Here is a 22,543-nt window from a genome sequence, read left to right on the forward strand (position 1 = left end):
TTTGTTGAATTCCTTGCTGTTTGGAACTCTTCTTTAGAAAAAGGTAGCATCCTGACAATTAGTAAGAACATTATACACAGCTTCATGGTGAAATGGCCATGCTGCGAGTAATTAGCCTGCAGTTCTATTGACTTGAATCTCCATCTCTTTATGTCACAGGTTTTTTTTAAAAAAAGATTAGCTCATCAAGCTTTCAACTTGAAAGATTGTTTTTGTTTTAGCCATAGCTTTGTGAATCTTATATTGGTTACTGAGGGTCAGGCACCTAGCAATAAAGGCTAGATTTCCTAAAAGACCTTTCACATGAGGAAGATACTATGCTACAGATCACCAAATGTGTTCAACTGCCTCAAATCCTACTTTCAGCAGCCTGGGATTGGTTTGATTTTTCAGCAAAATTTACGTCAGAGGAAATTCCTTGATGATCCTCCTTACCAGAATTATTAGTAAGTAAAAGCAGTTCCAATTATCTCTCTCCGTGGAGAACTGCAGGGAGTGAATGTTCATCAGAGGTGAGCTAAATCCATAAATGTTCTAATGTCTTTTATCTCTCTTTTTTCCCCCCCCCATTCTACCAACAAAAGGTTTGAGGTGCAAATGCATCTTGTGCTGGAGTCAAATTTAGTTCAGGGTTAAACGTTCTGAATTCTTCCTGGAGTAATCCATAAACTAGATTCTTTTGAGCTGTATAATAAAATGAGAGCCTGATTTATTCCTGATCTGAATTAAGTACGTGACTAATACTGTTTTACATTGCAGTTCTGTTTCCTGAGCCAGCATTTCAATATAAACAGCAGTGTGTGTATGAGAGTCTCGAAGCACAGAGCACCATCTTGTGAAGCGGTTGAGCTTTGTGTCTTCAGAGGCAAAACGGAAGCCAGCAGTTTAAGTAATTGGCTTGGTGCTGGTTGCTGCAGCTGCCATTTTATAGTAGCGTCTGCAAACAGAACTCTTAGCTAGTCAATGCATGTAGTTTTCACGCTCCTGGCCTAATTAACCTTCACAAAATATTTATAGATTGCCTACAGCTGGAAATAATACACACTTGCTTTGAATCTGTCTCAACCATCAAATTGTTTGATCAAGTTCAGGAACTGCTCTCATAGTATAAATGGAAGATCAGCTGCTATGCAGTATTGGCATCTGGGAGATTAGAATCTAGTACTTCGTCTTTAGTTCCTATTATAATATCAGTTTTTGCTTCACAAATTTGGCTTCTCCATCTATACATCCATTCTTATTTGGAGGTGCTACAGAAGATCCATATTGAGTCATGACTGTTTGCTTCATAGATGGAATAAACAAAGTTAAATCCAATGAAATGGATTGAGCAGCTGATGGACAGAAAACTGTGGGAATAAGTGGTTAATTCTGAGGTTGGCAGGCTTGACTAGTGGGATGTTGCAATAATCAGACCCTGTGTCCTGGCTACTTCACAATGTGTACCAATGACTGTGGGGACCAGAAGTTATAGTTACAATATTTGAAAGAACAAGGTGCTAAACACTTGATTTCTCATTGTAAACTCATGGAAGACCATAAGGGCCCTTGGTCCTGCGAAGTGACCAGTTTACTTCAGAGTGCTGCTGCCATGTAACAGCAATATGAATGGTCTTGGCGACTAACAGAATGCTACTGTCAAACAAAAAGGATGTTACGACTATCGTTCAAAGGACTAATGTGGCATAAGAATCAACATCAATGCTGGTGTGAAGTGAGCCATGTAAGGTGTGTCCCCCAAAGTCTGGCAATCGTAGTAAACAGCACATCCCTTCAACTGTTGGCAATAAGCAAGGTAGTGACCATCCCAAACAATTTGGTGCTTGCAAAATTCTCACTGCAGTTTCTAACTTTCTGCTTTTGGATAAGATTTTGTTGGATAATCCTGAAGATGTGAAGAAATGCTGACAACTAATGTTAGAATTAATTCAGGCTCGCAGTGCAGTCCAGTTTCCCATACCTAAAGCTATATGCATTAACACATGGTTTTGTTCTTTGCAGAAAGAACATGTTATATGCATAATACCTGTTTGAACCTAACACAATTGATGACAGCCATTTGCTGGTTCATTTCGCAGGGCAATACCCTGAACAATCAGCCAATCTGCCTGCTTTAAAATTAAGCGAAGCCTGGGTGTTAACTGTCAGAGTTAATGGGTGCATTCTCCATGGCAATGTCTCTATCAATTGCCATTCATTGACCATTGAATGAACATTTCCTCCTCATTTGGTATACATGTTGCTTTTCCCCTTGAATTTGTAAACTAGCAAAATTTCCCAATAAATATGACATAAAACACTTGCAACAAAATGTTGGAGATAGTAAGAACTGCCGTTGCTGAAGTCAGAGATAAGTATGGAGCTGGAGGAGCACAGTAGGCCAGGCAGTATCAGAGGAGTAGGAAAGTTGACATTTTGGGTCATTTCTGAAGAAGGGTCCTGATCTGAAACATCAACTTTCCTGCTCCTCTGATGCCTGGCCTGCTGTGCTCCTCCAGCTCCATACTGTGTTAACAAGATTTTGGAGTCTCTTTTGGTGCAGTGATAGGGCCCCTAACTCTGGACCAAGAAGCTTAGGTTCAAGTCCCACCTACTCTCGAGGTTTTTAATAACATTCCTGAACAGTTTGATTAGGAAATATCTACATTATGCTCCATTCAGTTCTGAAGAAGGGTCACTGGACCTGAAATATTAACTGTGCTTTCTCTGCTCATTTACTGTCAGACCTGCTGACATTCTCCAGTAATTTCTATTTTTGTTTTGTAACAGAATGCCTTTGTCTTTGTTTTCAGCTGTACTGAAACTCTCTGCTACCAAATGAGTATCTCTAAAATAGTAAGAGATTGTGTTGATGCCCAAAGAGACTTGGGTACACTTGTTGATAAGTCACTGAAAGCTAACATGGGGGTGTATAAGGAAAACAACATATTAGAAGTGAATTTGAGTAGAAACGTGAGGAAATTTTGCTGCAATTTTATAAGACCCTTGGGCCGACTATAGAAGGAAAGTTGTGGCCTGCCTGCCTAAGGAAAAACGCACCTTCCTCTAAGATAGCAAGGTTAAATGAGGAGAGATTTAAGGCGTGTGGGCCCCTCTTGGAGTTTAGAAGAATGAAACGTTCATTCAATCATACTAAATTCTTACATAACTCGACAAGATAGATGCAGGAATGAGATTTCCCATGGCTGACGGTTCATGAACCAAGAGAGACATTCTCAAAATAAGAGGTAGTCCTATTAGGACTGAGACAAGGAGGAATATCTTCACTCTTCGCAATTCTGTTCTTCAAGAAATATAGAAGTTCAGTCATTGAATGTTTTGAAGACCGGGATTGATGGATTGATAGACCAAGATATTAAGGATATCAAGAATTATGGGATGGCATGGGGAAATAACATTGCAATTGAAGATGATCGGCAGAGCAGATTCAAAAGAACAAATGGGCTTGTATTCCTCCTGTTTCTTGTGTTTTGTGCCTGTTATTACATTGAAGTTGATTGAGCTTTCCCAAAGAAGGAGTCCCGTTCTTCTTCACTTTGGATTCAGCACTGTGTAAAATGTAGGCAGCCCCACTGATTCGATGGCTTCTGGAATGACTGATGAGCACAGCGCATGATCTGTAGCCCAGGTGGCACTTGAAGAGTTGGGGAAATGAGTCATTTGGAGGTTTGTGTGGTTTCACTGACACTTCACCGTTTTGCCTCTGTATGTACTTAACGTTTTGGTGTCTTGCAAAAAGTTGACTTTAATTGAAGTTTGCAATGTTCTTCATTCTTCACTGTTTGGAAGTGCCTATTATAAGTTTGAAAAGCCACAATGCAATGCTGAAACAATTTGTAGTTTGTAGAATTAATATATTGACCAGCACCTACACTGCATCTTGGAAACAACATCTCTGTTCATTGTTCTGAGGAAGGGTCACTGGACCCGAAACATTAACTCTGTTTTCTCCTCCACAGATGCTGCCAGACACTGCTGAGCATTTCCAGCAACTTTGTTTTTGTTATCGCTGTTTTTCCTGGATTGTTGTTTCCTTGTACAAAACAAATTTTGTGAAATGCTTTATTTTCCTCAAACCAATACTTTTCAATGAAAAATGGACTATAAATCATTGTGTTAACTTCATTGCTTGTGACTGTTGGAGATTTTTATGATTTCTTGGAAATCTTCATAATTTCCAATTTTCTTCATAACTGTGAACAATGATCTATTTTCTCCACTCTTTCATCTTTCTACCTATAAAATATAATGCAAGACTGCTTCTATTTTGGAAGACTACCTTAACCTAATAATCCCTGGTCAAGCAGAGGAACTTTTTCCCACCCAGACATGCTTGTTGCAACTCCCTGAGGTTTCCTGATTTGAACCCCAGAAACCGATCTCTTTCCGCAATTGATGAACTTGTTTAGGAACTGATTGGAAGATGGAATTTTAAATTAAAAAGGTGTAACATTTATCTGTGCTACTAGCTGAGTCTAGCTTTGAATCTTGTGATAATAAAAAATCTGGGGTGGATTCAGAAGAAGATCTGTAGAAACTGCTTGTGTAATCAGGTTGCATTGTAATTGTTGATGTTAACCTATTTTAGTTTTGAGAGTTTAGCACCCAAAATCAGCTCTCACATTGCTTTGATTAATAGATTGAAACCTTGCAAAGAAAATTGTTTTTGTGCTGTGTATTAAAGCTTGATATTTGATTCACTATGAGAGTGGGCCACTTAAGTACAAACATAACCAGTTTGGAATTGGAGAACAACTCTCTAGAATCTGCACACTCTGGAAAAAGAGAAATGAAAAATATTGGTTCTTCAAACATTGCCTGGGGCGTGTAGAAACTTAAGTGTATTTCAGTAACTATTTCTTTTGATCATCTCACTCTGTTGAATTATTCAGAAACTGTTTACGTGTGAAATAGTTGGCTGTCATCTACTTGGACAATGAAAGTGAGAATCTGTCTTGACCTACGCCCCATCCTGTAGTCAACACTTCTGTGCTGTGGAGCATTCGTTATTTGAAGCACTTCCACATCACTGAAACCTTTCTCTCATTCACTAATCAGTTATTCTTTGCCCTATTGTTTTGGAAACCAAGGGATTATTGAAATCTATATTTGTATTCAGTACATTATTAAGATAATGTTGAACTGTTGATGATGTTGCTGTCAGATGAATTCTTAAGCTGATAGTTGCATATCTATTCAGGGGATGTAACATATTCTGTTTCAGAGAGTGGAGAAACAGAGTGGAGTAGTGAATCTCTTTCCTGTAGCGCTGGCTCGCTGGTTCCAGAAGTTTTGAACCTTAAGACTATGATACGTGAGAAAACTAGGAAGGTAAAGAGAAGCCTTTGGCCAGTGAGTGCAGGCAGACTGCTTTATGTGCTACTGACTGAGCTCACTTGCTTCCCCCAAGTGGTTAACACTTTGCCATGTCATTTCATTTTTTCTGACTAAATGCCATATCTATTATGCTTACTTTCAAAAAAAAAACACACACATTGCATGGTGTCATTCATGTTGCAATATTCCAATATTTGGAGTTGGTGCAAATTATATTAAAATAAAATGAAGATCTGCGAATGCTTCAGATCTGAAACAAAGTGATGGAGAAACTCAGCAAGTGTGATGGCATTTATGAGGTGGAAAAAGAGTTAATGTTTTGAGTCCAGTGTGGACGCAAATTGTTAACTTATTTTCTCTCACCACGGATGCTCCCAGACCTGCTGAGTTTCTTGAGCACTTGGACTTTTTACATGTTTTGTATTGTTGGTTTTTGTTTGTTAACGTTTGACCAGTACCACTGAAACAACTGCACTGTCTTTTGTCAAGATGTGAAAAGCACTATCTGTGTAAGTTTGCTCTATATTTGTTTCCAACATAACAGTAAACATTGACTACACTTTAGTACTTCATTTCCTCTAAATGCTTTGGCACATCACAAAAAACACTGTATATGAATATAAGTGTTCCATTCAGTAGCTGGTCTGCAACTAATGCTGACCTGTTTGGGTGTGGATATAGCTGCCTCTTGTTGCGTAATTTATTTTGGCAGCATGCATCTGCAGTGAGGCAACAAACCTTTTGTTTTACAACTTACTTTAAGTGAGAAAAGCATACTTAAAGGTGATAGTAAAGAGGAAAAAAAGGTTGTGCTGCAACTGTATGTGGAATTTGTCACCTAGTGAGATCTTATTATTCTTGGCATGTGTCTTAAACTTGATTTGAGATTTTAGGCTTTGTGCTGTTGATATTTCACTTGAATTAATGCTTTCATTTTATTCACATAGAAAGAATAGGGTTCTTAAAATGATTGATTGAAAAGTTGCTGCTTTGCATATTTGGAAGATAAATTAGACTCTCATTCTTAGATTCAGAATTCACAGGAGAAATTTAAACATGTAGAAACCTTGAGTTTTAAATATCTCGTGCCTGGAACATCTAAATAAAATGTTCCTGAACTACTCGATTGGAATGCTTTTTATTGACAATACATTGTGCTTCTATTCCAAATACATGGAAACAAAAAATGTATCTGAGCCCTGTAGCCTAAAATTGGTTGTATGCCTATACTATCCTAACAATGTTTAAGTCTGCTTTTCCCACCATTTTCTATCATCATCTACTGCTTGCTTTAGGCTAGTTCATTCATTACCACTTTGTCATCCTGCCGTCCCAGCCATCACATTGCTGCTCACTTAACCTTTAGTGATCTACTATGTCATCCATCACCACCTAAAGCTTAGGTGTATGCTATAATCTATCTTTTTTAAACAAAAAAAAGAAGCTGTATGAACCTCCCTGGCCTGGAAGCCTGGATTAGGCTCTTCCAAGTTAGTGTAAAATGGCTGCTTGCTTATTGGTCAAAATTCTTACATTTTTTGAGTTCTCCCAAATTCAAAATACAGATGGAAGAAGACTTTTTCTTCCCTACACCTGTAGGAAAATTAAAAAGCTTATTACAGATAAAGAGTCCATTGGTCACATCTTGGACATTGTCCTCTTCCGCTATTCTCCAAACCCATAAAACAGGCTGTTTGTGATAGACTATAAACCCGGTCAAAATGTCTTGCTGACTATCCAATAAACTTTGGCTGTTCTAATATTGTGGACCATGTTAGACTTCCACATCAATTTTTGTTATGTGCAACCCGTCATTCTGTGCTTGTGTTGACTGACAGTTTTAAGAGTTCCTCATTTTGATCTGCAAATTAGCCTGTACTACAGAATACTACATTATTGCTACTAGAATGATTTTTTTTTTTAAACAGTCTATTTGGTGTGTGGGTGATTAATTTTCTGGATTTCACTGCTCCTCAACTCAAACCCAGATTGGCCTATTGATAAGGCGAATTGAGTGTGACAGCACTTGACATTAAGGCAGCATTCAACTGAGTGGGACATCAGGAAGCTCTAAAAAATCTGCAATGCTTGTGAATCAAGGGGAAAATCCTCCACTAGTTAGAGTCATACCAGGCACAAAAGAAGATACTTGTAGTTGTTGGAAGTCAGTCATCTCAGCTGCAGGACATCTCTGCAGGAGTTCCTCAGGGTAGTGTCAGTGACCTTTCCTCCATCGTAGGATCAGAAGTGGGGATGTTCGCTGATTGCGCAAATGTTCAGCACCATTCACAATTCCTCAGATACTGAAGTAGTCTGTGTTCAAATGCAACAAGACCTGGCAATACGTACATTCTTACTTGCCCCTTTGTCCGGCACCACACAAATGTCAGACAGTGACCGTCACTAACAAGAGACTACCTGACTATCTCCCCTTGAGATTCAATGGTGTTACCATCACTGAATCCCCCACTGTTAACATCCTGGCATTACTATTGCCTAGAAACTCAGCTGGACTCCCCATATAAATATAATGGCTAGAAGTGCAGGTCAGAGGCTAGGAACAATGAGGCAGGTAACTCTTCTCCTGAATCTATAAAGCCTGTCCACCAACCACCAGGCTCAACTCAGTAGTGTGATGGAACACGCTGGCAATGCTTGGATGAGTGCACCTCCAACAGCAATCAAGAAGCTTGCCACGATCCAGGACGAAGCGGCCCACTTGAATTGCACCATATCCATTCTCTTCACCACCAATGCTCAGTAGCAGCGGTGTATACTATCTACAAGATGTAGTACAGAAATTCAGCAATGATCTTTAGACAGCACCTTCCAACCCTCAACCACTTCCATCTAGAAGGACAAGGGCAGCAGTTACGTGGGAACTTGCAGTTGGTGGTGTTTCCTTTCAAGTTACCCACTGTCTTGTCTTGGAAATAATACCACAGTTTCTTCAGTGTCAGTGAATCAGAATCCTGGAATTCCCTCCGTAACAGCATTGTGGATCAACCTGCAGCACACAGACTGCAACAGTTCAAGAAAGCAGCTCACCACCACCTTTCCGAGGGGTAACTCGGGACGGAGAATAAATGCTGACCAGTCAGTGATACTGTCGTACCACAAGTGAATACGTTTCAAAAAAAAAAGCCTGTGTTTGTATAAAATGTGTTGTGGATCTCACACTCCGGTGAGACAAAAGTTCTGAGAGCCCTACTGATTTGCTACTTTGACCATTATTAGCTTAATATTTTGAAACTTGGTTTTATTTGTGGTCTGTTGCGTTTTGAACTGTAAAGCAGTTCATCAGTCGTCTGCATTGTAACCAGATTCATAACAGTAAAAATTTGTGATGCAGTCATGTCTTTTGATGTTCCTTGCTCCTGTAACTGTATTGTTAAATCCTTCAGTTAAGCCATCCATTATTGCCACAGACAGCTTCTTGGGGGTTCACTGTCATATTCTTCTAAGCAACTCTTCCTTTGTTATCATCCAGTTTTCTCCCAAATCCCTGTATCCACAGTTGATGGTTAAGATTAATTTTAATGAAAAATGTTTTCTCTCCTTGGGATTATGAGCATTGCAGGTAAGACCAGTGGGTGTTATCCATCTCTAATTGTCCTTTAAGGTGGTGAACGACCTTCTGTAACTGTTGCACACCATGTGATGATGAGGTATCCCCATAGTGCTATGAGAGAGATTCAAGTCTTTGGCTTGCAACAATGAAGGAAGAGTGCAATGGTTCCAAATCCAGATTGTGTGGCTTGAGGGGAATATGAAAGTGCCGATGTTTCCATGCATCTTTGCCCTTGTCCCTCCTGGGATATGGAGTTTTGCAGATTTTGAAAGAGCTTCGATGAATTGCTGCAGGGTGGTGTTGGTGGAGGAAATCAATGATGATTGGTCGGTTGAATATTAAAGAAGGATGGTCAGAATCTGTCTTGTTGGAAGTTTTCATTGTCTGGCCTATCTGTATGGCATTCATGTGTGGCATCTTCAGGATGAACTGACCAGTGAGAATGTTAAAGATGGGCAAGATGGAAAATATTTTAACCTCAACCACGATCTTGTAAGAACTGAACTGATCACAATAAACATTTTAGCTCTACAGTTTATGGATAACAGCAGTGTGCCATTGCCTCCCTGTCAAAAATCAGGTCTTATCTCCTTGAAATTCCTTGACTTTGGTATTGTAGTATGCAATAAACTTTTGACTTTGTTCCTTGATAAAACCACCCTCCGGATTCTGTTAAAGTTAATGTGCAGGTCCAGTTGGCAGTTAAGACGACACATTCAGTGTTAGATAAGGTGTAGAGCTGGATGAACACAGCAGGCCAGGCAGCATCAGAGGAGCAGGAAAGCTGACATTTCAGGTCTGGACCCTTGAGAAATGGGAAGGGAAGTGGACTCTGAAATAAATGGAGACGTGGGGAGGCGTTGATGGAAGGTGGATTGTGGAGAGAAGACGGTTAGGTCAAGGAGGTTGGGATGAAGCCAGTAAAGGTGAGTGCAGGTAGGGAGTTGGGATGGGGGTTGGTCGGTGGGTAGGTGGGAGGGAAGACAGATAGGTCAAGGAGGCGGGGATGAGGTTATTAGGTAGGAAGTTGGGGTGGGGTTGGTCTGAGGTGGGAGGAGCGGATAGGTGGGAGAAAAGATTGACAGATCAAGGAGGCGGAGACGAGATGGGCTGGTCTTGGGATGTGGTCAGGGGAGGGGAGATTTTGAAGCTTGTGAAGTCCACATTTCTCCGACCTATCTGCTCCTCCCACCTCACCAACCAACCTCCACCCCCTTCCAACCTTCCTACCTACAAGCGTCATCCCCCACCTCCTTGACCTGTCTGTCTTCCCTCACACCTACCCGCCCCTCCCTCCCCACTGATCACCTCCCATCCCAACTCCCTACCTCCGCCACCTTTTACTAGCTTCATCCTCGCTTCCTTGGCCTGTCCGTCTTCTCTCCACCTGTTTGCTCCTCTGTCCACCTTCTATCATCACCTCCCCCCTCTCTATTTATTTCGGAGTTGCTTTCCCCTTCTCCATTTCTGAAGAAGGGCCCAGACACACAACATCAGCTTTCCAGCACCTCTGCTGCTTGGCCTGCTGTGTTCATCCAGCTCTACACCTTGTTATCTTAGACTCCAGCATTGACAGTTCCTACTATCTCTAAATTCACTGTTAGCATTAGTTTCAAGAGATCTAGAATACAAGAGCCAAGTGATATTGCTGAGGCTGTATTGTGGCTTTGGTCAGACCACGTTTGGAATACTGAGAGCTGTTTTGGACTCCTTATCTATGGAAGGACATGCTGGCCATGGAGGGGGTCCAGAGGAGGTTTACAAGCATGACCCCAGGTATTGGGTCTGTGTGGAGTAGATATGGATTAGACAGTATCTCCTAATAGAGAATGTATGAGCCGAGGGCACAGCCTCGGTGAAGAAAAGGCCCATTAGTACTGAGACGAGGCAGAATTGTTTCACCTGGAGTGTGGCAAACCTATAGAATTCATTGCCATGGAGGGCTGTGGAAACCAAGTTATAGAGCATATTTAAGACAGACAGGTTCTTGGTTAGTAGGGGGATCAAGGGTTATGGAGGAGAAGGCAGGGGAGTAGAATTGAGAAAGATATTAGTCATGATTTAAATGGCGGAGCAGACTTGACAGGCCGAATGGACTAATTCTCCAGTTATATCCTGTGTCCTTATCTTTGCATCTTGATAGTTTGATCTCAGGATAATAGGTTGGCACTGCGTCATGGGCTGAAGGGCCTGTACTGTACCGTACTGTTCTATGTTCTACATCTCTTTATATTTTATGGTCTAACTGAAAGCACCCTTCCCTCCTCATTGCTTTATTTGGAGGGTTTGAATGTAGCCTGGCATATATTTCAAAGTATTCCTCTACATTCTTTTTGCATGCCAGATAGTTTGAGTATAAATTGAGGTGGGTATTAGTGTGAAGTTCAGTTTTTTTTAGTTCTGCCTTTTCAAGTGTTTAGCAAAACGAGGCCTTAAAAATGTGAATACTAACAAAAAAGAAAATCTGTACCAAAGTACACTTCCCTACAGTTGCAGATATAAATCAAGATGTTCCATCTGTTGATATATTACCTTGTAAATACTACTTGTAAAAGAAAGATTGTGAGGTATCTTTCTCTCTCGCAACTTGAAAGTCCCAGCACACATCATGTGAAGCCATTGCTCAGCCTTTATAAAAGGAATGCGCCACAACCAGGTTACATGGAAACTGTGGCTGTGGCCAAAGGTCAGAGTTGATATTGTTCCTCGGCCTTGATTTCTGAGGACTTGCTCAGTTCAGTAGCCAGGTCCATTATCGACATGCCCATCATGGTCAGTGGATAATGCAAAGTGAACCATGATAAATAGATCCCAGAATATTTAGTAATGTGGAGGTCACCATTCCTCAGTGTGACTTGGGTTTACTACTCACTTTCAGCAATGCTGTAAAATTATTATATTTTAAACTAGTCAAAACAAAAATTAAATCTGGGTAAATTGACATTCGATATTGATGCAAATTGCAGAATCTGGAAAATAATGACCTAATTTGAATTCTGTGCCATTCATAAACATAATCAGAAAATATACTTCTGTCATGATGGCATATTTGAGTTAGAGCATTTAGAACATAGAACATAGAACATAGAACAGTACAGCACAGAACAGGCCCTTCAGCCCACAATGTTGTGCCGACCATTGATCCTCATGTATGCACCCTCAAATTTCTGTGACCATATACACGTCCAGCAATCTCTTAAATGACCCCAATGACCTTGCTTCCACAACTGCTGTTGGCAACGCATTCCATGCTCTCACAACTCTCTGCGTAAAGAACCTGCCTCTGACATCCCCTCGATACTTTCCACCAACCAGCTTAAAACTATGACCCCTCGTGCTAGCCATTTCTGCCCTGGAAAATAGTCTCTGGCTATCAACTCTATCTATGCCTCTCATTATCTTGTATACCTCAATTAGGTCCCCTCTCCTCCTCCTTTTCTCCAATGAAAAGAGACCGAGCTCAGTCAACCTCTTCATAAGATAAGCCCTCCAGTCCAGGCAGCATCCTGGTAAACCTCCTCTGAACCCTCTCCAAAGCATCCACATCTTTCCTATAATAGGGCGCCCAGAACTGGACGCAGTATTCCAAGTAGAGTTCTGATAAATGCTGCATTTTGGAAAAGTCAGTACAACTGAGTTTGTTTTTGGTATTTGCAGAAGTATTATTTGTTTTATTTTGGGACTTACCCAGAAGTTTTTTTTTATGGTTGAGTACATACTCCAAATTGAAGCTGGAGTTGTTTGTACAAAAGGTCTTTGGGAGTGTAACAAGCCCCGTCTCAAAGGTTTTCCAATGCCATTACTTCTCCTGTGCTGGGTTCCTACACACATGATTCTGTCAGTATGTACAATCATTTGGTGTACTGCATTCCAGAAACTTTTTGTCGACCTTTTCTTTTTGTTTAAGGAAAGCCAGCCTAGATTTGGATCCCTGGTGAGTGCTCATCAATCCGAAGAGATTGTTGTTTGCTACATCGAAATCCTTACCAACTTAAAGGCCTATCTGTTGTCGGAGAGATGTACTCTATTTAGTGCTTAGAATCATGAAGAATTTGCCCATGCACTAAATCTTGTCTTTTTCCCCAAAAACCTCTAACCTTTTTTTATCAGTAATCTCTTTGTCAGATTCAATTACTTGTGACCAAACGACTAGAAATTGAGGACTCCATTTACGTTCAGTTTACATGTAGTAATCATCTGCATGTCTCTGGATTTTATTTACAGCATGGCATTAATAGTGGGATTTATTCTCCCCATCAGCCTCGCTCTGTTGTAAAGAGAAACCTTTATCATCACGATCATTGCAAATCTACCAAAGCATAGCTTTACAGTTCTTAAGTTTGCACTAAACAGTTTTTTTTGGTGTATTGAATTGTTATTCATATTTCATATCTGTGGAGGTCCAGAAAAAATCTACACCTGGTGGGATTTGCCCTCTAACATGGATATAAAAGCATGGGCCAAGAGACATGGTTCTATTCCAGCTAGGAGCCATGTATATGAAAATATCCATTATTGGTGAAATTACCCGCAAAGTCAAAATGTAGCCACTGTTCAAGCATCTGTAGAAGAGCACGTGGTCAAGAATTGCTTCTAGGCACGTGCAGAGTCCTGCGATGAATTTTGAGGCACTGCTACTTCTAGAATCATAACCTAAAAATACTATTCTGCTATTATGGGAGTGCAGCTTGTGCATCCCACTGCCTTGGGAAGCTGAAAGGCCCTTTCCTGTGAAGGAATATCTGTTACTACTTCTGTCAGATTGTCTTTCTGTTTTTGGCTGCTTTCTGATTTTTGTTTCTTACAAACTTGCAAGTGTATGAAAAAGAAAGTAAACTTGTACTGAACACTGCAAAGCAATTCGAGGACAGTAAGAAAGAAAGAGAAAATAAATAAAACTGAGGTTGAATTGCTGATAAATGTTTTCTTCTAAATTCCCCAGTATTATGTACCCCGTTCATGACCAAGGTTAGTTATTGTAGTTGCCAGCTTCAGATAGGCTACTCTTGAATGTGCTATGTTGTACTGCCAGTTTTTTAGTCGTCTTATGTCAGAGAGCAGAGCTGTGCCGGTAAGAAATTGAGAACTTCAATCCAAAGCTAATATTGAGAGATCCAATGAAAGGTCAAAGACTATAAATGTTAAGAAACTTCTCCAGCGAGAGAATCTGACAATTGCCATTTGTCATTCAATGGCATGACTGTTGCTGAATCCTCCACTAAAAACATCGTGAGGGTTACTGTCGGTCAGAACTCAACTGGACTCTTCATATAAATGCAGTAGCTATAAGATCTAGTTAGAAGCTAGAAAAACTGCAGTGAGGACCTCACATCCTGACTCCCCAAAGCCTGTCAGCCATATACAAGGCACAAGTCAGGAATGTGTGGAATATTCCCCATTCACCTGGATGGGTGAGCCTCCACAACACTCAAGAAGCTTGACAGCATCTAGGACAAACAATCCATTGGATTGGCATCCATCTGCAAACATTCACTCCATCCATACCTGGTGGTGATGAATGCCATGTACAAGAAACATTACAAAAATTCAGCAAGGCTATTTAGACAGCGCAACCACTCAAAGAACAAGAGCAGCAGATGCATGGGAACACCACCACCAGCGAGTTCTCCTCCAAACCACTCCCCATCCTGACTTACAAATATATCACCGTTCCTTCAGTGTCACTGAGTCAAATTTGGGGCACTCCATTCCTCACACTGTTGTGGGCTTACTTGTACCGTAGGGACTGCAGTTCGTGAGGTCATCACCACTTTCTCAAGGGCAAATAGGCACAGGCAGTAAATGCTGGCCCAGCCAGTGATGCCCACATGCAATGAGTAAATTTTTTTTTTGAAAATGACAGACCAGTTTTGGTGAGATTGGAGTGGAGAAATCAAATAGTGACTCCAAAATATCAGACTTCTGATATTATGTCTGTAGAAAGAAGCCAAGTCAAAAGGTGATAAAGTAGTTCTCCAGTTATAATTGTATGCTTAACATTCCCAAAATGGCTCTTACTGACTCGTTCAAACCTGTAAATCATTTTTATATTAGATGATGTGTTATTGGCTCCCAGTGTGAAAGTTAGCAGCAATCCTAGTGCACTTGCCAGGCTGTTGAAGCTAGTGGAGAAAACCTTTTTAAAGACAGATCTTCCTCATAGCCAGAATTTGTGAATGCAACAACTTTACTTTGAGATTGTAGCTGTCTCTGTAAGACTCATGTAGTAGTGCTAGTGTGGTTCTTGTGCAGTATAGAGTGGCTCGTAAAAGGTTTGATGTGGCATGAATCAAATTTGCTGTTAGTAACTTTTTTTAGGGGTGTTGTTTTCTTTAAAGTTAGTGAGCATTTTCTAACTAGTTTTTTTTCCCTTTAAAGCAAATGTTGATGAAACAACAAGAGAGACTATCAGAAAGAGAACAGGATATTGAAGAACAAATCTACAAACTGAAAACTGATAAAAGTGTGATTGAGGTAAGTAGAATCAATGTTTAAACCTCAGTCTTGTGACCCAACTGTGTTTTTGTGGTTGTGTGAATATTAAATGGAGACAGTTTAATGTAATTTGTTGAAGCCTTGACATTTTGTCTTGGACTTAATTTGGAGCATTGTTCTCGTCAAGCTGATGAATGGTGTCATTAAGGAAGCAAATCATTACCTGCCGTTATCAGTTAGGTGCAACGTTGTAATTCTGCTGTTTTAAATTCACCTCTATCTCCAGATTCTATTGCCTGTCAAATTCTGTACATACTTTGTGTCCTAATACGACCAGTGGAGTGCCACAGGATCTGTATTAGGTCCTCTGTTATTCACATTATTTATTAACAACTTAGGTAATACACAGAAAGTCATAATCCATTGTATAGATACTGTAGGTGATAGCATAAAATTGCAAAGGGATATGATAGCCTAAGTTAATGGACAAATGGAGATCAAGCAAATATGACGTTATCTACTTTGGACTGAGAAAGGATAGATCAGGATACTTTCTAGATGACATGAAATTAAATACAATGGATACCCAATGGAACTTGAGGGTTCGGGTACAGTGATCTTGAAAGTATCTCAAACGGGTGCAGAAAATAATCCAGAAAGCTAATGGGATGCTGGCTTTTATATCTCGAGGCCTGAAGTGCAAAGCTGCAGAAGTTATGCTGTAGTTCAACCAAACCTTGGGCTAGAGCCCATTTGGAGTACTGTGAACAGATCTTGGCACCACATCTTGGAAGGATATATTGGCCTTTGTAGGGAGGGAATCTAATCTCTGTGTGGAAACAGGCTCTTCTGCCCAACAAAAGAGAGTAAAATCTAGATTTACTAGAATGATGTCTGAACTTCAGGGGTTAAATTATGAGGAGCGATAACACAAGTTAGCCCGTTTTGTTTAGAATTTAGAAGTTTAAGGGGTGACCTTATCAAACTTACTAAGATATTAACAGGAACAGGGGAGATACATTATTTCCCCTGAATGGGAGTTCTACCACTAGGGAGCATAGTCTGAGATTTGGGTCCATACTGTTAAGGAGAGATGATAGGAAGCACTGTATGCATAAAGGCTGGTATGGGTTTCGAACTCTCTTCTACAAATGGCAGTGGGTGTGTGATCCGTTGTTTATTTTAAATCTGAGATTGAGAAATTTTATTAAGGGATATGGGCCAAAGGCAGATCTGTGGAGTTAGGCCACAGATTAGCCATGATCTCATAAAATGGTAGAACAGGCTCGAGGGGCTGAAAGGCCTACTCCTATTTCTATGTTCCTAATGTACTGAATGTTTGGGGGGTGTCAAACTGGGTGCCACCTTTCCCTCAACTGCTATTTGAATAGATTATTGATTCATGCTCCATTTCAATATTTAACATCATCTAGGCTGATGCTAGTGCAACACTGAAGGAACGCTTTGATGTTTGGTAAATCATTTGGATAAGACATAAAACCAAGCTGCAAGCATAGAAAAATCATGAAAGTACCGTACAAAGACTTGTGAGGATGATTTAATGCCCAAGCCAAACTTCCCATCACTCAACATCACCAAAACCGATTGTTTGTTTTATTGTGATACATTGCTTGCAGTAAGTAAATAAGAGGTAACAAGTGGACACCGGACACCGAGAGAAAAGTAAGCAGAAAGCTAGATATGGGGCTGGGTGGGAAATGAGGGAAGGTGCAGCTGGTGTGGACCTCTGCGATGAGATGATGAGGGAGGAATATAAGATACCACACTGTGTGTGCTTTCTGATAGTAATTCAGCTTTTAGCGAGTACTTAAGTTCTGTACTTTCCAGTATTTGTGACTGTTAATGTTCAGTCATGTCCTCCTGTGCCTGCTATCTAATGTGGACAAGATGGTAGCAGTGTTGCAATTGATACACATATCCAGTCCATTTGCTATTCTTTGCTGCAGCATGTAAACTGAAGTGCCTATCTGTTATAGTTAGCTACGAGCACTTTGTAGCAAATCATGCATGTTCACATTTTTACAATGGTGTGTTCTGTTGGAAACCTTAATGTGTTACTGAAGAACTAAATTTTCAATTTGTTATCTGGGGAGTGTGGATGGGGGGGGCATGCACAGTGGGGGGAAGAGAGAGAGAAGAAATTGCATAATTATGGATGAGGAAGGCCGCATTGTCTATTTGACCTTCTTCCAAGTTGTAAAGTCTTTAGTCTAAATGATCTTTCCTTGCAATTCATTCTCTGATCTGAGAATTAGCCCAGGAGTTGTTAGTTGCCCTGCCTGCAGTGCTTGAAAATAGCGTCCTCATAGAATCCCTCTTCTGCATTCGGAATACAACATGATAAGTTATGAGCGTTGCTTCTGATTTATAATACGATATTTAACTATATAATTTTAAATGTAATTTTTTTAAATATAATGTACTTAACAGACCCTACAAAGATTTTGGTCATCTTTGGAATAATGCCTAGCTTCTTTTTTGGCAAAAAATGCTATTACACCTTTGGGAGTGTATGGAACATCTTTATTTCCGGTTGATTCTTGATACCCTCTGCAATGGTGTCTGTCAGAATTCTAAGGAAGTTTTTAGACGGATGTTCCAATGTTTATTTAATTGTTTATACCCATTGGCCGTTTTCCCATCACAAATATTATGAATTGATTTGACTAAAGCTCCCTTGCCTTTTGAGCCTTAATATATGCATTTACATTAGGACTGCAAAACCTGGCATTGGAAAGGGAAAGCATCTGATATTGGCCCCCGTTTGAACATTTATAGAAATTGCTTTGTATGAGACAGTTCATTACAATCCAACAATACTCTATCCAGGGTGGATGGAGTCATGGTTACACATCAAGGGAAAGGCAAACTGCACCATTGGGGGCATATGTATGTTTGTCTTCTCGATGAGAAGTGTTTAGTGCACACATTGCTGAGTATTGTAAAGATTGACGTTAGCTGTTTCTGATGAAAGGAACTAACTATTTGACGTGATGGGTTTTTAATTTTTTCAATTCTGCGTGCATTTAGTGAATTGGGATAACCAGTAGATAAACAGAAGGCTAAGATGCTGTATTTTCACTTTTAAAAAGAAAATGTTCCGCACTCTCCTCACACTGGCAATGACATGAGTGTGTGCACAAACAGCGTGACTTCTGCAGTTTCCAGGATGCCTGTATCCATAGATAAGACTAAATGACATTTGGTTTCGGACGCTGAGGCCTGCTCAGACAGCAGTTGGGCTGGATTTACTTAAGACTTCTTGTGATTTTTTTTTTAAATCATTTTGCTCGAAAAGTATCTAAATTCTCCCCTCCACTTGTGCTGTCACCTCCTTTCCACTCCCTACCCTCACTTCAGTAGCCAGTTGCTTTATTCCAGATGGTGCGCATTGGATAAACTTCTGCCACTGCCCTCTTTTTAGGAAAAAGTCCAGCAGTTAAAAGAGGAAGTTCGCCTGCAGTATGAGAAAATGCGTCAGATCTTGGAAGAAGATCTAGGGAAGACTTTGGAACTCATCGATAAAACACGAACAAAATTCTGTGATGAAAATGCATCACAAGTACATCAGCTAAATGAGCGACTAGAGGAGGCTAAAAAATTACTGAACTCTGTCCAAAAAATGTGGGACAGAACAGAGGATATTTCCTTTATGAAGGTAAGTTTTAAATGTCAGTGTTTAGTGGTGATGTTAATTAGACTCCACATCTACAATTAAAATGAACTGCAGTTACAGGATGGTAGATAATTGGACTAAGGCATTTGACATAATTTAATTTCCATATTGAAATCCTTTTGTTTCTATTATACTTCAATTTTATATTATTTATAATTAAATAACAAAAATGTTTCAGCAAGTTTTGAAGCATGGAATATTTTCCTGCAACATAGGCTTAAAAAGTTGTGGAAAAAGTAAAACTGAGGATCTTTAATGGCATTTGATGTGTTATTCTGTGACGCATTTAGAACATAGAACAGTACAGCACAGAATTTTCCGATATAAATATGAACATAGAAATTCATAATGGTAAAAGCTAGCTGGATGGTTTTAAATATTATGATATTACACATCTTTACACTTGACAATGTTTGAGGGTGTTTATCCAGGTAAGACCATATCAATACTGTGGCTGAGCCAAACACTGAAAATTATACCACAACAGATGTGTATACATTTTCCCCTCCCTTTGTTTTATTTCTGTAAGTCTTCTGAGCAGTCATCAATGAGTCGACTATATGAACATATACTTTGGTGTCTTTGGGTATATCAAATTTTTAGGATGATGCTAGCATTGTCATGCTGCTTTTCAAAGCAGTCACCTTTGAATATAATCGGTGTCTTTATTGAAACTGTTTTAGCAAATGCACTTTCTGCTTCAAAAGGAGAAATGTCGGGGACTTAAAGAGTTCATTGCAAAGGCATGTATGCACCCTATAATAGATTGTCTAAACTGTTTCATTTGTGAGCTGTGGAGATAGGATGTGTGAAATGAAAAGGAAGATTAAACGAGTGTGTTTATTTATAACTTCATTCCATGCTAAAAGGTTCCTTTTTTCAAAACACTGTTCGGCAAAACAAAATATTGCTTTGTAACTCTATATTTTCAACTGAAAGAGTACCTTAAATGAGCATTGGTCATCCAGAGAGAAAGTCCGGAAAAATGAAGAAATGGTGAATATGTGTGTGCACTGTAAAGACAAATAGCACGCCAAAAATAACTGTAAATCAAGAGGTGGAAAGGACAAAGTAGGGAAAATGTAATGAAAGAATTAGTAAAACTAAAGGCTCATAAATCTCCTGGTGCTGATGGCCTTCATTCTAGGGTCTTAAAAGAAGTAGTTATTGAAACAGCAGATGCATTAGTTTCAATTTTCCAAAATTCTCTAGCTTCTGGAAGTGTCACATCAGGTTGGAAAATAGTGAACAATCGAGAAAAGGGGAGTTAGCCTAGCATCTGTTAGAAGGGAAGCAATGGCCTAGTGGTATTATCACTGGACAGTTAATCCAGGGATCCAGATAACGTTCTGAGCACTCAGGTTTGAATTCCACCACGGCAGATGGTGAAATTTGAATTCAGATAAAATATCTGGAATTAAGAATTTAATTATGATCGTGAATCCATTGCTGATTGTTGGAAAAACCCATCTGGTTCACTGATGTCCTTTAGGGAAGAAAACTGCCATCTTTACCTGGTCAGGCCTATATGTGACTCCAGACCCAAAGCAATGTGGATGATACTTAACTGCCCTCATGGCAATCAGGGTTGGGCAGTAAATGCTGCCTAGCCAGTACTGCTCTCATCCCGTGAATGAATGAAGGAAAAAAAACCAAGGGAGATCCATTAGAATCTATTAACAAGGATTCTAAAGCAGGACAGTTAGAAAATATTAATGCAGTTGGACAAAGTCAGCATATGTTCAACTAAGATATTACAGCTCTTTGAGGAAAACCTTTCAGCCAGAAGTGCCAAGTAACGATATGTATCTGCCTGCTTCAGAAGTCCCAGCATCACTGATGCCAGTCTTCAGCCAATTCAGTTCACTCCACATGATATCCAGCAACTCCTGAAAGCAATGCATACTACAAAGGTTGTGGCCCCTGATAACATTCAAGATTGACGACCTGAGCTTCAGAACGCCTCACCATGCTATTTCAGTACACCAACAAACCTAATACCTACACAATAATGTAGGTCCTGTATATAGAAAGAAGGACAAATCTGACCCATTAAGCACTCTCACGTCTTCTGGTTCTGATCATCAATACTGCTATCAAGCAGCACATACTTAGCATTTACCTGCCCAGTGATACTCCATTTGGGTTCTGCTGGGGCAGTTCACCTGACTTCATTTAAAGTGTTGGTTGAAAGATGGACAAACCAAGCTGAATTTCAGAGGGGGAAGTGAGAGTGACTGCATTTGACGAAGTGTGGCATCAATGAGCTCCATGTCCTCTCTTCAGAAGTTCCTCAAGGTTGCATCCTTGGCCCAACCATTTTAGCTGCTTCATCAATGACCTTTTGTCCATCATGAGGTCAGGAGTGGGAATGTGTAATCATCAACAAACAATGAGCAGAGTTCAGCATCATTTGTGATTCCTCCATGTCCAAATGAACCAAGAAGTCAACAATATCTGTCTATTGGTGACAAGTGCAAAGTAATATTTGTGCCAGCAAAGACCATCTCCACAGAGAGAGGATCTAACCCTTGCCCTTTGACGTTCAATGGCATTAGCAATACTGAATCCCTCACAATCAAAATTTTAGGTGTTACCATTGACCCGCAATTGAACTAGGCTAGCCCCACAAGTACTGTAACTATGGGCTGGTCACAGATTAAGAATCCTATGGTAAGTAATTCACCTTCTGTTTCCCCAACCTGGCTGCTCCCGCAGCCCATCCACCATCTACAAGGCATAATTCAAGAGTGTGATGGAATTCATCTCACTTGTCTGGATGAGTGCATCTCAACAAAATACAAACTGGTTACTATCCAGCACAAAGCAGTCTGCTTGGTTGTCATCTCATTCTCAAGTTTTCACCTTCTCCACTACTGGTACACAGTAGCCAGCAGTGTGTATTATCTGCAGATCGCACTGTGGCAGTTCAACTAGGTTCCTTACACTGGTGAACATATTAAAATTTTTAAGCTTCTAGTGGAAATGATAACATGCATGCTGAGACCATGTTCCTTCCTTCAAAGAGAGACTGAATCATAGCTTAAAGGTATGTCTTCCATTTAAGACTGAGATGAGAATTTTTTTCCTGAGTCAATATTCTGTGGGTTTCTTCTTTCCAAGAGAGCAGTGGCGGCAGTGTCATTTTTTTTAAAGGTAGAGTTAAATTATTAATTGAGAAGTGCATCAAATGGTATGGAAGTAGACAAGAAAGTAGTAGCCGCAGTCACATCAGATCATAACACATGAAATGACAGAGCAAGCTTAGAGGCTGAATGGTTTACTACTACAACTAAAACTTTGCATGCTCATCAGATGCATACCAAAGGGAAAGTCTGGCACATTTTGGGAAATGTTTAACTGCTATTGGTGTCTTCCCTCTACAATAATAAGTGAGTTAAATTGCCTTTGCAAAAATGGAATTAAGGTTGTTGTCATTGTTTTTGTCCCTTTACTTTTACAGGTAAGTTGTACATTGCCCCAAAATCGCTGTTATTATTTCA

General features: G+C 40.0%; 1 protein-coding gene across 3 annotated transcripts in view; it reads left to right on the forward strand.

The window, feature by feature from the left end:
- trim8a (tripartite motif containing 8a) overlaps positions 1-22,543 on the forward strand; it is an 89,719-nt gene that overhangs the window by 53,200 nt on the left and 13,976 nt on the right. For all 3 annotated transcript variants that reach the window (XM_059652960.1, XM_048551367.2, XM_048551368.2), the window contains exons 3-4: positions 15,287-15,382; positions 18,789-19,022. In XM_059652960.1, the coding sequence (XP_059508943.1) occupies positions 15,287-15,382; positions 18,789-19,022 (330 nt within the window). The remainder of the gene's footprint in view (positions 1-15,286; positions 15,383-18,788; positions 19,023-22,543) is intronic.

Source organism: Stegostoma tigrinum, chromosome 20 (assembly GCF_030684315.1).
Source record: "Stegostoma tigrinum isolate sSteTig4 chromosome 20, sSteTig4.hap1, whole genome shotgun sequence".
In the NCBI taxonomy this organism is placed as follows: Eukaryota; Metazoa; Chordata; class Chondrichthyes; order Orectolobiformes; family Stegostomatidae; genus Stegostoma; species Stegostoma tigrinum.